The following is a 12,995-nucleotide window of genomic DNA, read 5'->3' on the forward strand; positions in this document are numbered from 1 at the left end:
GAGATAATTGCTTTAGGATTCACTCTTACCGTCTATTTGACCCTTATTCGACTTAACCAAAGATTTTACCTCTTCTATCGTCGTGCTATATATTTTTTTCATAACTGCTTATCTTTAATTGAAATTATTATTTTCTCACCCTACAATTTTTTTATCTTAATTGGAGTTATGATTATCTTTCGCTGCTTATCCTTATTTGAATTGTTGAATTTTCCTCGTAATTGCTCAACCTCAAAAGGAGTTTAGATAACCTATATCTTAGTTGACTTGCCATTATTTGGAACCATTTGACTCATGTTGGCTTCTTATTATTGACTTGAATATTGTGGAATCGTTGCTACATTTTTATTTTGTTTTCCCTTGTTAAGTTGTTCTCCTTACGCCTAACATTCTTTACTGTGGTTATATCTTGTGAATGAGTTATATCGTTCTTGTGATTTAAATTCTTGAGTTGATTTGCTCGCCGTACTTTGCATTTCTGTCATTGTTGCTTTTGTACTCGTTGTGGTGATTTACGAGGTTTCTGTCGTGTTATAATTGTTATCTCTGTTGTTTGCGCTGCATATTTAAATTGGGACTATGGACGTATTCTGGGAGATCCTCCAGCACTGCATATTTAAATCGGGACTACGGACGTATTCCGAGAGATCTCCGTGTCTTGCATATTTACTTTGGGACTACGAACATATTCCGGGAGATCCCCCTGCACTGCATATTTAAATTGGGACTACGGACGTATTTCGGGAGATCCCCCAGCACTGCATATTTATTTTGGGATTACGGGACGGTATTCAGGTAGATTCCCTACTGTGGTTATATCTATGTTCGGGGCTGAAAATCTTCCATGCTCAGGTGTCACAAGGTGACTTATACTCGAAGGATGCGATTTGAAAAGTTTATATTTGAAAAGTATTTATCTTGAAAGAACTATGTTTGAAGGCTAATAATTTGAAAAGTTTATATATGAAAAGTATTTACTCGAAGGAACTATATTTGAAGATATTTATTTGAAAGGATTATACTTGAAAAGTATTTATCTTGAAAGAAATATGTTTGAAGGCTAATTATTTGAAAAGTTTATATTTGAAAGGTTTTATCTTGAAAGAACTACGTTTGAAGGAAGTATATTTCAAAAATAATTTCTTATTGGAAAGGATTATATTCTAAAGACCTCAATTTAAAAAAAAAAACTTACGGGTGAAAGTTTACACTTGAAGGATTTTGACTAATTTATTGGGGTTGTTGGCTGAGACCTGACGTGAAAACTATTGCAGCTGCTGAGTTACTACTTGTCTTTACTGTATTGTGATTTCTGGATTTGGGTTGTGTTTTCGTTCATTCTTCTGTGTCTTATTCTGGTGTTCCGCTGTTACTTGTTGTTTTTCCTTCCTTATTGCAGTTGCTATGTCGTTAGCCATATCTCGGGGTCCTTAGATAGATGTCATGTTCTGTCATCCTTATACTTATACTTGTTCAGTTTATTAGACCAGTGGGTGTCTTGACTAGTCCTCATCACTACTTCACCGAGGTTAGTCTTGATACTTATTGGGCACTGCTGTGGTGTGCTCATACTACTCTTTTGTATTTTTTTTTGTGCAGATCCAGGTACTTGTTCGTTAGCTATCTGCGTGGACTGTTACTGTGGAGACTCAAGGTAACCTGCTGCTGCGTTCGCAGGCTTCAGAGTCACCTTCAATTTTTCATTTTGCACTGTTTATTCTTATTTCTAGACAGTTGTATTTAGAAGTTTTCTAGCAAACACTCTGTAGAGCTTATGACTTGTACTACCGATTTTGGGAGTTTTAAGAGATTCTATTTAAATAATGTTGTTTTAATTATTGTTAGGCTTACCTAGTCCCTAAGACTAGGTGCCATCACGATACCCAGACGGAGAAAAAATTGGATCGTGACAAATAAATAGGAGAGTTTAAGCATATGGGTGTTATTTTATCACATGTATTAACATGTATAACTAAGAACTTGTGATTAATAAATAGTTTCACAAAAATGGTCTATTTATTTGCAGTCGCTGAAAAGTTCTTAATATTATACATGTGAGATTATGTATTTATTTGAGTCATTAAAATATTTTCACTATACCACATCTAAATTGTCCTTAAAAGATGTATATTAGTATTGGACGTTATTTACCTTTTGACACTAGTGACACTAAATTAATTTATGAAGATGAGATATTATGTTTTCACCCAAAGGATGACGCGTAAAGTCTTGGATTCTCATGTATATAAAAAGTATATGGACAATTTATTGCAAGAAACATGGTCAGTGTCATAATCCAGGTAGTTATAGTGGTCATGCTAATAAGTCTGGTGGAAACCAAGGCCAGTCTCATAATCCTATTGGTCCTCAAGCTATGATTAAGAAAGAAATCAAGTGTTGTGATTGCAAACACGTAAGTCATAAAATGGTGGTTGTCCTCTTAAAAAGAAATCGGGTAATTTTTTGGTTTTTGTCTGCTTTAAAATCAGTTTTGTTAATGTTCTTTTAAATTTCCGGTAGTTAGATAGCGGTGTAACTGTTCATGTAACCAATAACTTGTAGGATCTAGTAAGTAGACGGAAGCCAAAAGAGGATGAGGCTAGTGACCTTTTTTGTCCTTTGGATGCATTGATTCGAGTCATTGCTCTATGATAAAATTTTAAAGAGCTTTTTTGGCGACAAGTGAAAAATATGCGTAGCTTCTTTTTTGAAATGGGAAATTATACGTTTATGAAAAAAATCGGCAAATGCAGATATTTGTCCTTTATATTTTTATAAAGACTAGCCTTGTTCATAATAAGGTTTCGTGAGAATAAAAAAATAAAAAAGGAATAGAGAATGGTGGAAACTGTAGAGAACAATACAAGAGCGCAAATAATTTATACAAAAAAATGATGTGTAGAGAACAAACGCAAGAGAAAAATAAAATTAGAGAGAGCAACAAAAGTAAATTTTTTTCAAAGTGAACACAGAGAAATGGAAATCATATATATCATCCTCAGCAATGCCTATAAGAAGTATATATTTCTCCCCAAAAACTTTCCACATGTAAGACAATGTGACAATTATAAGAGACTTACAAATTTTCCCAAGGCTAGCCAATCAAGGAATATTCTAGAATCCTTTCCTCCTAGATAATGTAGCAAGTCGAGGACATCAGAAAATGGAAGTCCAACTAGGTTCCTACGACGCAAAATCACCGACATTGATCTTCCAAGAAAAAAAAGAGACCTTAAGAATGACACAGTAGGACTTTCCTTCTCAAGAAGCACAAACTTTTCATTAGTAATAAGAAGCAGTTTTTGTTGGCTACTAAAGTTAACTCATTTTTAAACCAATAAGTAGGGGAGACACATTAGTAAAATACATTTCATCTATTGTTTGCCAATTATCTTAAGCCTGAGACAAGATAGATGGTTGCGGAATCGGGGACGGTACTTGTGGAATAACAGTGGATGTTGGTAGCTGGATCTCCATTGATGGAGAGTTGCGAATAACTGCAGATCTATTGTTGGTAGTTGCACCTTCATTGCTGGAGTAATTGTTGATAGTTGTATCTCTACTGTTGAAACAACAAGTGAAGTTGTTGGAATTTAGACTTACGTTAATTGGATATAGCCTCGAAGAATAGTGACGTAGCCTAAGTAGTAAATAAATAAAAGGCTTAATATTAAATATTGTGTGTGGATATGTGAGGTCCAATAACAATTTATCTGTGATGGGTAGGCACATTTTATAAATAGGGGCCAGCCTCCATTTCTCTAGCTCTTAGAAAACCCTACCACATTTTGCCTCTTGAATACGTGGAAACGGTAGACATCCCATTAGTCAAGTTCTCCGGATCGTATGAACGCGTAGCTAGTGGATAGTGGAAGTTGATCTCAGGCTTAATCATCGATCACTGTCGTTACTTTGTCAATGGAGTTGAACGGTATTCTTCCTTAAACTTTAACTCTATATTATATTGATGTTTGTGTCTTAATCTGTGTTATGGCTGCGAATTAATAATCTTACAATTGGTATCAGAGCCATCATAGTTTAGAGATTAAGATCAATATTTAATCTTGGGTAAATAAAATTATATGCGAAAAATTATTGGTTGATGTTCCTGAAGTGGCTGAGCGAATTTAATTTAGGGTTTGACTTGTTAAAATAATTTGATGACATTATTGGGTCAGCTAAATAATTGGTCTATGTATTGATTTTTCGATGACGGCTAAATGATGATTTAGCAATTAGTATATAAAAATAGACCGTTTAAACTGCTTCACTCACAATCAGATTATTTACATGTAAATTTCTAAGAATTATTGACTAGTAACATAAAAAAAGAAGAGATTTGGCAACCTTCGGAAAATGATTATATTACATTAAGCGTATCAACTTAGTAAGTATTGTTAAGAGATAAATTGAAATATTTTTGTCTCCACTAGTGTCTTATTTTACGTATAAGCTAATTTTTCTCCTAACAAAAGTTAAGGTCAAACGACGGTGAAGAAAAAATATTTTATTGTAACTATGTGAAAGATCTCTACAATTCTCACAAATCTCCACACGTAAAATAAGTTAGTAATACCCATATTTATAATAGTACGAAACTTATGTCAACTAGCAACGTGAAAGTTTATTCCTATATTAGTTCTGACTACAAATCCTATTTAGACATGAATTAAATAAATCAAATCCTAAATAACTAAGGTTTCCTACAACTTTGAATTAGTTTTTCAACATTCTCCCGCAATTCAAAGTTGTATATGTCTGACTTGTTTGTATTGTTGTCTTGGAGCACTTTTCTCCAAAATCTACTTTTGTTGAAGCATATATCTCCAACCCTCGTTGATGCACTTTGCCACCAATACTCAATTCTGTTGAAGCGCCTATCTTCAACTCACGTTGATGCACTTTTTCACCAACACCCAATTCTGTTGAAGCACCTATCTCCAACTCGTGTTGATGCACTTTGTCAACAACACCCAATTTTGTCGAAATACCTGTCTTCAACTCCCATTGATGCACTTTGTTACCAACCGTTGATGCACTTTGTCATCAACACCCAATTTTGTTGAAATACTTGTCTTCAACACCTGTTGATGCACTTTGTCACCGAAGCATGTAATCAACATCCAACTTATTTAAACCTCTCTCCAACTTTTAAAGAAAAATTTCTTCCTCTTGTGTCATTTTTGTTTGCATCTCTTTAAACTTGTTTTTTTCTTGAATCTATTTTGAAATTTTTCATCGAATAGTTTAATTCTGTTGACAACAATCTATAATTTTGCCAACATATTTTTTGGCCAGACGGGCGGCACACATTGGCTAGCTCCGCCCGCCGGCAGCGGAAGGTACTTGATTCTCTCCCAAGATCATAGAAGCTCTGATACCAATTTGAAGGAAAAATATTTCATTATATATCTCTGAAAGCTCTCTACAATTCTTTATTTCCTCCACTGATCTTCACACGTAAAATAAGCTAGTAATACCCTTATTTATAATAGTACAATACCTATGTCAACTAGAAACATGAAAGTTTATTCCTATATTAATTCTAAATACAAATCCTATTTAGATATGAATTAAATAAATCAAATCTTAAATAACTAAAGTTTCCTACTACAACTTTGAATTAGTTTTTCAACATACGGGAAATCAGATATATGATTAATTACAATTTTCATAAAATAGTGATAAAACATAACACATGATAGCAGTAAGTTAATAATATAAACTTTTTACTGAATCATTTTTTCAATTCAAATTATAACCGGATATAAAAGATCATTTCGTTATGCGAATCACAAGATGGATGATGGACAAGTAAGATTATAAGAGTGCATCTAAACCAATTATTCTGATAGATTTTTTCCCCAAGATGGCAAGAAAAACATGTGTTGCGCAGAGATCCAGTATAAGATTTAGCTTTTGCAAACATTGACAAACTTTTTTTCTAAAATGATATTTGGTTTTTAAAAAAATAAAAAGAAATTCACATGTTTTTGAAAAGAACGCCAAAAGTTAATTGAAAATATTTTTCGTAGGTACTACCATGATTTTGTGAAACAGAAATTGAACAACTAAAAATTATCATACTTCAACTAGTAAGGAACAATGATATATTTTAATTTAACCATGTAGTAAGTTTTACAGATTTTTCTTAAATTATCATCATCGACAAGACAACTTAGTCCGTTTGGCCAAACTGCAAAAATCAGCTTATCTTGAGATGTGTTTTTTCTCAATAGTACTTTTGTTGAGAAACAATTTGTGTTTGGCTAATTAATCTGAAAAGCACTTCTGAGCAGCAATTAGTGTTTGGTCAAGCTTTTAAAAACTACTTCTAAGTGTATTTTTCTCATAAGTTTTTTCAAAAAAATACTTTTGAAGAGAAACTATTTTTTTCTGCTTCTCCTCAAAAACACTTTTTTTCTTCCAAAAGCTTGGTCAAATACTTCAACTTGAAAAAAAAGTAATTTTTTCAAAAAATGTGTTTCTAGGATCGGAGAAGCTTGGCCAAACAGACTATTATTGGCAAGCATAGACGATATCTCAGACATAGTTTAGATAAAAGAGATGTGAGAAAAGTAAATATCGAGGTCAAACAAAAAGAACTGTAATCGAGATGCATAGGCACATTATAATTTTCTTCTACTTGTACTTAAAAATAGGAGATTAAAACTTCATAAACCAGAAGACCGGATAAAAGGGTGAATAAACCAAAGAACTAATATGTGAATTATTGAAAAATCTAAACAAAAATAGGTTTATATAGTCGAGAGATTTTCATATTCAACAAGATATTTTGAAAAAATTAATTAAGTTTCATATTCACGCGTGCAGTAGAGAGATTGATCTTAAAATAATTTGAAGCAACCAACATTTGATGCTAATTCTAAGGATCCTACATTATATTCTAAGTCTGCACTCTTTGTGTTTTTTTGCAGACTGCAGTAGTAAAGAAAATCTAAATGGATTTATGTAATAGACATCTTTAAAGCACAATCTAACCGATTAAAGCGTATCATTACTATATTTTCTAAACTACCACATCACTTTCGCTATGTAAAGTTATATGTTAATAGATCAACTTAACCTGATGGTATAAAAAAAAAGTTTACACTACGAGTACAGTTAAACCCAACCTATAGTTGGTTCAATTTCGAAGAACCTCATCCGAGCAGATCCAATCAATTATCAAACACCTCTTCTTAGGATTCAGCAGCACTAGTACACAAAATCAAATTGTTTAAAAAATATGAATAGCAAGGCATCTTTACTGGGCTGCAAACACCCATAAAACTTCCACGTTTAAAAGAAGCTTGCTCAAGCGTATAATACATGCCTTCTACATCTTCCCCATGACCTATGGCGTGAACAGATAATCCCACTAGAAAACTAAAGATCTTGAGTTGCTGCATTTTCTCACCAAGACATATAGCGTGGCCTGGAATTAAGATTGCTCATTTCTTGGCATAGGTGATAGCCATGGGATTTTGGGGGGTAATTTTGAAGCCTTGAAGGGCCTGCATGGCGACCGAAGACTGGACATCATCGTCAAATTCCACGAATGCAATACCTGGCTTCGCTTCAATCATTCGAACTTCCCTAAAACCTGGATACTGTTTGAAGAGCACTTCAAGCATCATACTTGTTGTCTCGTGGGGCAGATTCTGTATAAAGAGAATATTATTTGGTTCTGCAACTGTTTCTTGTGCACTTGGCCTTCCTTGGCGAGAAGCAGCCTGCAAAAGTTGTTCAACAATATGCAATTACTGAAATAATTGTAATAAACATGATCAGAACTAGTATTGAACGAAAAGAGATTAATTGTAACATATAAAATTTGTCATGAGCACAGTATTTTGGGGTCATCATAAATGCAGTCACACTGTTTTTAAGTTTCACACCGATGATGTTCCGCATAGTTGTGGACAAAGGGAAGGCAGTCTTTAGGTACAACTAAGTCAAAGAAAAGAAGCAAAAGTTGCAACGAACTTACAGCTGGGCCTCCATTACTGTCAGCTCTTGGGCCATTAGCTGCACCAGTTTGCGGAGTCTCTTCAGTACGTTTCCTTTTTTCCACTACACATTTATATGTCAAGTTAGTCCAGATCACCAATAGTCAATAATATTAACTGCCAAGAGCATTTTAAAAAGCTATGCATGCAAGGCAAATACACGTGGTTCAGGCTCAAAAACTGAGTTGAAGATTGTGACAAAATGAAGATCGTGCAAGTGGGTTAATACAGTACTCATAACAATGGCACCCAAAATGATGAAGAAATAGTAAGCGGATGTTGACAAGATCATATGCAATTTGACAGGTGCTACTCAGTGATTATGCATCTATTACTATTCTGTTAAAATCCTTAAGTTGAACTATAAAATATTCAGTCTAGCTGAATTGTAACAAAGGAATTTTGCAAGAAGGCAAATGTTAAAGGAATAGAAATTAATCAATTATATCAATTAATGTCTGTTTAGCTTGGATGACTGCTCTTAGCTTCAGCAAAGAGTGCTCTTCTTGGAATACAGGGTTCAATTTTTGACATTTCCAAAGATGAGTTGCCATAACATGCAGTTTGGGACCAATGAGAAGCTTAACAGAAGATGGAGCAGATGAATAATGTACAATAGAATGATTTCACCTTTTTCCTCTTGTTTCTTTTTCTTGTCATAGGTCCCCTCTGCCTTAGCAATACAATCTGACTTTGTTTTAGCATATTGTAACCGCTGCATTATATCAAAAGCTTAGTCACTGACATCCTTCTACTGCTCTACACCATATAAAGTGATCAACAGCAAACCCAAAGCATATTATACAAACATATAGTCCCGGAGAAAATTAAAACAAAAAAAGGCCTATCTTTCTAAGGATAGGAGTCCATAAAGTGTCTCCTGTGCACTTGTATACAGGTTTTTGAGAGGCAACTAGAGGACAGACTTTGTGACCGTACAAGCACCAAGCACAGAGACAGTTAGGACATGCTCCAAAACATTGAATATTAAAACCACGCAACAAGTTGAGACAGCTTTCCGGATAAACTATTCTAAAGGGATGCATATTTGAGACTTCTATTATTCTACAAAAGTGAGTAAATTTCTTTCCAATCAAGCATATGGTCATAAGGATTTACACAAAAATGAGGAACAGGTACAGAGCTTTACTCCGTATAATTATTTCACAACCTCCACCTACCTTTTCCTTTTTAACAATTGTTGATAAACCTCAGGTTACACCTAATTAATCTGATATTCTCTTATTACCCTATTAAACAGTTCCTATGTCTTCTTTTGCTTGTAAGGTTAAGCAGATTGTTGTGGAGCTTAGTCCATATTTTCATTTTCCTATCTATGTAGAGCTTATAGATGTCCAGATTCCTGAGAAATTCAAAATTAATGCCAAAGTATCAACAGCAAACTTTCCCATTCTAACTGGTAGGTAAATCCCCTCCACATAAAACACAAGCATACATGTATCTGATTTTTCTAATTAGAGACATCATTCATGGAAAGATCTAAGGTCAAAGTCCATCAACATATAGGCAAGCAGCAATATTTTCACTTAGTTGTGCCACCACAGGTCCACAACCATAATCAGGAGAAAAACAAATTAAAAGATCAATCAAACAATCTTTGGCTAACGTAGAAAAGGGTGGGATAGCCAAGTGGGAAGGGCCCTCCACCTCCAACCATGCGATTGGGAATAAGAGTCACAATTGAAACAAAGTGAAAAAAGCTTTGGCTCCTGGGTATGGTTGTCGGGGGGGTTGTTGAGGACTACCACATTCTTTTAAAAAAATTAGCATACCTTTTTGACAAAAACTATTTTTTAGAGTATAGCTCCTCCATTCCAACTTGGTATACCTTTTTGATGATGCACAGGTATTTAGCAAGAAATTGAAATGCTTTAATCTTCTAAGCATAAAGTGGATTCAGAAATATATTTCCAAATTCCATATTTTGATAGACTACATTATTTAGGGACACATTATAAAACCAGAAAGGGCGGTCCAAGCTGAAAAGAGACATTTTAGAAGACTATAGTACAGTACACAAGAGTAGTCGCTTTTTCTGATAGGACAAAGGATGCCACAAAGCACATTACAAGTTGATAAGGATCATATAAACATAACATTAGCATATGCTTCTCAAGGAGATTAATCATTCAGGCTCATCAGATACTTCAGGAGATAGCTAGAGAAAATAAGGAAAGAATGAAGCAGGACATTTCTGAACAGTTATGCCACAACAGCCATGTGAGTGCTGAAAACATGCACAATAGAGAACAGACTACAGTCCCAATTGTCATTACTCTCACCATAGGTTTGTCGTAAAACGGGAAGTTTTGCATTTGCCTCACAGCATTACTGGCAGCAGTTACCTCACTGAACACAACCCATGCTTGTCCTCTAAGTTTGGGAGTCTTCAGCGCCACTATATCCACAATCCTCCCATACTGAGAGAACAAGCAATAAAGAGACCTCTTTAGCTCTGCAAAAAAGAAGAAATCATTAGCATAAAGCAAAGGTCATACACCCACCCTTCTGGAAACAGCTGTAGTAATACCCACTAAAAAAACAATGTAAGAACAAATAAAAAAAAAATTAAAGGAAAATTGATGGAAGGAGATAAACGTAAAACTAATAATTGTATTCTTTATTAATTCTAACATACAAAGACAAGCCAGAGGATGTTTGGCATTTTCAGTAATTAGAAAAGAGAATCGGTTCAAAATAGCTCCACATCAGTATACATAAAAAACTCCGGGCACACCATAAACAAACAGAAAATAGCATTTGAAAGCATAACGAGCGAAAGAAAAATAGACAACCAATCTGATGTAATTAGAAGACCATTTCTTGATGCAGTATTACATAAGAGTTATAAGTTTCATTACTCGATAGAGCACTAACAGAGCAAATTCTTGAAGCTTTCTCCTTGATAATTACATATCTTTTCTTGCCAAGTTTAACCCTCAGCGCAGAGATTATAATATAGGCTTTGTGACGAAAATTTTAAAAATTAAAAAGAAAATGATCACCAGAAAGCTGGATGAAAGAGTATTTTGCCTGATGTTCATGAAAGGACTTTGAGAAGAAAAAAAAAAGAGAATTTCATGCAGGATTCGTGAATGTTACAAATCAAGTAGAAAAGAACAATGAGAACAAAAGGGCAAGAAGCACATATAAACTACTTATCACACATTTTAAAGCCAAAGAACCTGTAAATACCAAAATATTCAATTTAACAACGGCCAAACTTGTTCAGCAATACCAGATTATCGAAGCAAACCATAACTACATGCTTTGATATCATCCAAGGATAATAAAACACATTACAGTTTGGAGAACCGCAAGTTTTTAAATCTTGTAGTCAAGAGACGGCAAATTCATTGAGCATAATTTGATCAAAATGCATTGTCTTTCAACTGATGCAACTACTAAAGTAATATATTAACATTGTAATAACGAGAAGTCAGTGGCAGTTTGTATTGCATTCACCGTAAAACTATCAAATAGTAAGTCTTAGTTTAGAGTGTACAATATTCTTATATTACCGAGTTCTAGTTAGTTCGCACACAGTTGGTGTCCCCTAACACATTCTATTCCAATACTGCAGAAATTTGTGTTTTTAAGGCAAAATAGGGGTTCTGTAAACCTCACACTTATCCCCACCGCTAACATACTAGTTCAAATAATTATGCAGCTTTAACAATTGATGATTTCTTAACAAATGTATAATTTTGCTAAACCCTAGCTTAAATCTTGAAATAGTGAGAGAAAAAAGAAAAAAGCTACCTTCTTTCTTGACTTTCTCATTTAAGTTCTTAATGTAAATAGTTTGATTCGGTGGTATGTCTCCTGTAAGCATCATTACCGGAGTAGCTTTCTCTAGCTGTATCACCTCCTGCTGTTTTTGTGATTTTGTGAATGTGCGCGAGAAAATTCGAAGAGAGGGAATACAATGTGGGTTGTGGATTTATTGGTCTGGAACGAACGGGTGGGCTTGAATTGTAGACCGGCCCGTAGAAAAAATTGAAGGGTGGAATTTGCACAAGTGGCCCTTTTTAGGCCACTTTTTAAATTATGTTCCCCTTTAACCTAACAGGCTAAATTGTCAAACAATATATACTGAACTTCTAATACTCTCTATTTGTATTTGCAAAAGCCTTACGATGATTTTATAAGTTGAGCTTAAAAAAAGAAGTAAAAATTTATATATTTGACTCCAATTTATTTGTAACTGAGCCATACTTTGTTGTTGTGGTAAGAAAAGTTTTGAAATGCAAAAATAATTTTGAAATATACAATAAAATAATTTGTCAATGGGTGCTTTAGTCGCATTTTATCACACAAAACTTTATGTTGATATGACCTACTTTGAATAGCACACAGGGTAAGAGTGAGATATCTGACTAGATTATTATATTTGAGTTTGATAAAAGAAATTTTACAATAATAATGTGAATTGTGAAAATAGTTATATTTTATTTTAGGTTAATGGCAACATAAAGTCTAAAATAGTTTAATGAAGTGTTAATTTATGTTACTTAAAAAAAATTTGAATGAGAAAAAAGTTTTCATTTAGTGAAAGTTATGGGGAAGGAGTAAGGTGATATAAATTATTTTTTTCGAGTGAACCTGAAACTTCATAAATGTTTTACAATGGAAATGACACCAGGTAGCCAATTTTAAGCATGATGTTTAAAATATATCCATCGTTTACAATTTATTTAAAGATTAGCCAATTTTGCTCAAACTTCAGGACACGACGTCCTAGAGTTTAAACCTCAAAATTCAAATTTTATGACATCGCGTACTAAACTTTGAATCTTATGTCCTGAATTTTAAATTAGTAATTCATAAATTCAGGATACTATGTCCTAAATTTTGATGAAATAGCTAATTTTTAAATATATTGTAAATTATGGATATATTTTATATAGCGGGATTAAAAGTGATTATTGCTGCACTTCGCCTGTTTTACACTGCTAGTTT

At 33.8% G+C, this 12,995-nt stretch overlaps 1 protein-coding gene across 1 annotated transcript; it reads right to left on the reverse strand.

Annotated features, from left to right (window-relative positions):
- Positions 1-7,156: 7,156 nt before the first annotated feature.
- Positions 7,157-11,954, reverse strand: LOC107829271 (U2 small nuclear ribonucleoprotein B''-like). The gene is made up of 5 exons (XM_016656744.2): positions 11,796-11,954; positions 10,316-10,488; positions 8,643-8,727; positions 7,994-8,076; positions 7,157-7,736 (listed from the first exon to the last, which is right to left on the reverse strand). Exons 1-5 carry the CDS (start codon positions 11,869-11,871, stop codon positions 7,455-7,457), a joined length of 699 nt encoding a protein of 232 aa, XP_016512230.1. The 5' UTR covers positions 11,872-11,954; the 3' UTR covers positions 7,157-7,454.
- Between the last annotated feature and the right edge of the window lie 1,041 nt (positions 11,955-12,995).

Source organism: Nicotiana tabacum, chromosome 22 (assembly GCF_000715075.1).
Source record: "Nicotiana tabacum cultivar K326 chromosome 22, ASM71507v2, whole genome shotgun sequence".
Classification (NCBI taxonomy): domain Eukaryota; kingdom Viridiplantae; phylum Streptophyta; class Magnoliopsida; order Solanales; family Solanaceae; genus Nicotiana; species Nicotiana tabacum.

What these genes read in the sequence shown, in the direction of transcription:
- LOC107829271 (XM_016656744.2), bottom strand. Translation starts at nt 11,871, where the DNA reads ATGATGCTTACAGGAGACATACCACCGAATCAAACTATTTACATTAAG. An exon ending in CGTTTTACGACAAACCTATG is followed by an intron (nt 8,728 to 10,315) that starts GTGAGAGTAATG and finishes GATATAATGCAG; the next exon opens with CGGTTACAATATGCTAAAAC. An exon ending in ACAGTAATGGAGGCCCAGCT is followed by an intron (nt 7,737 to 7,993) that starts GTAAGTTCGTTG and finishes CAACTTTTGCAG; the next exon opens with GCTGCTTCTCGCCAAGGAAG.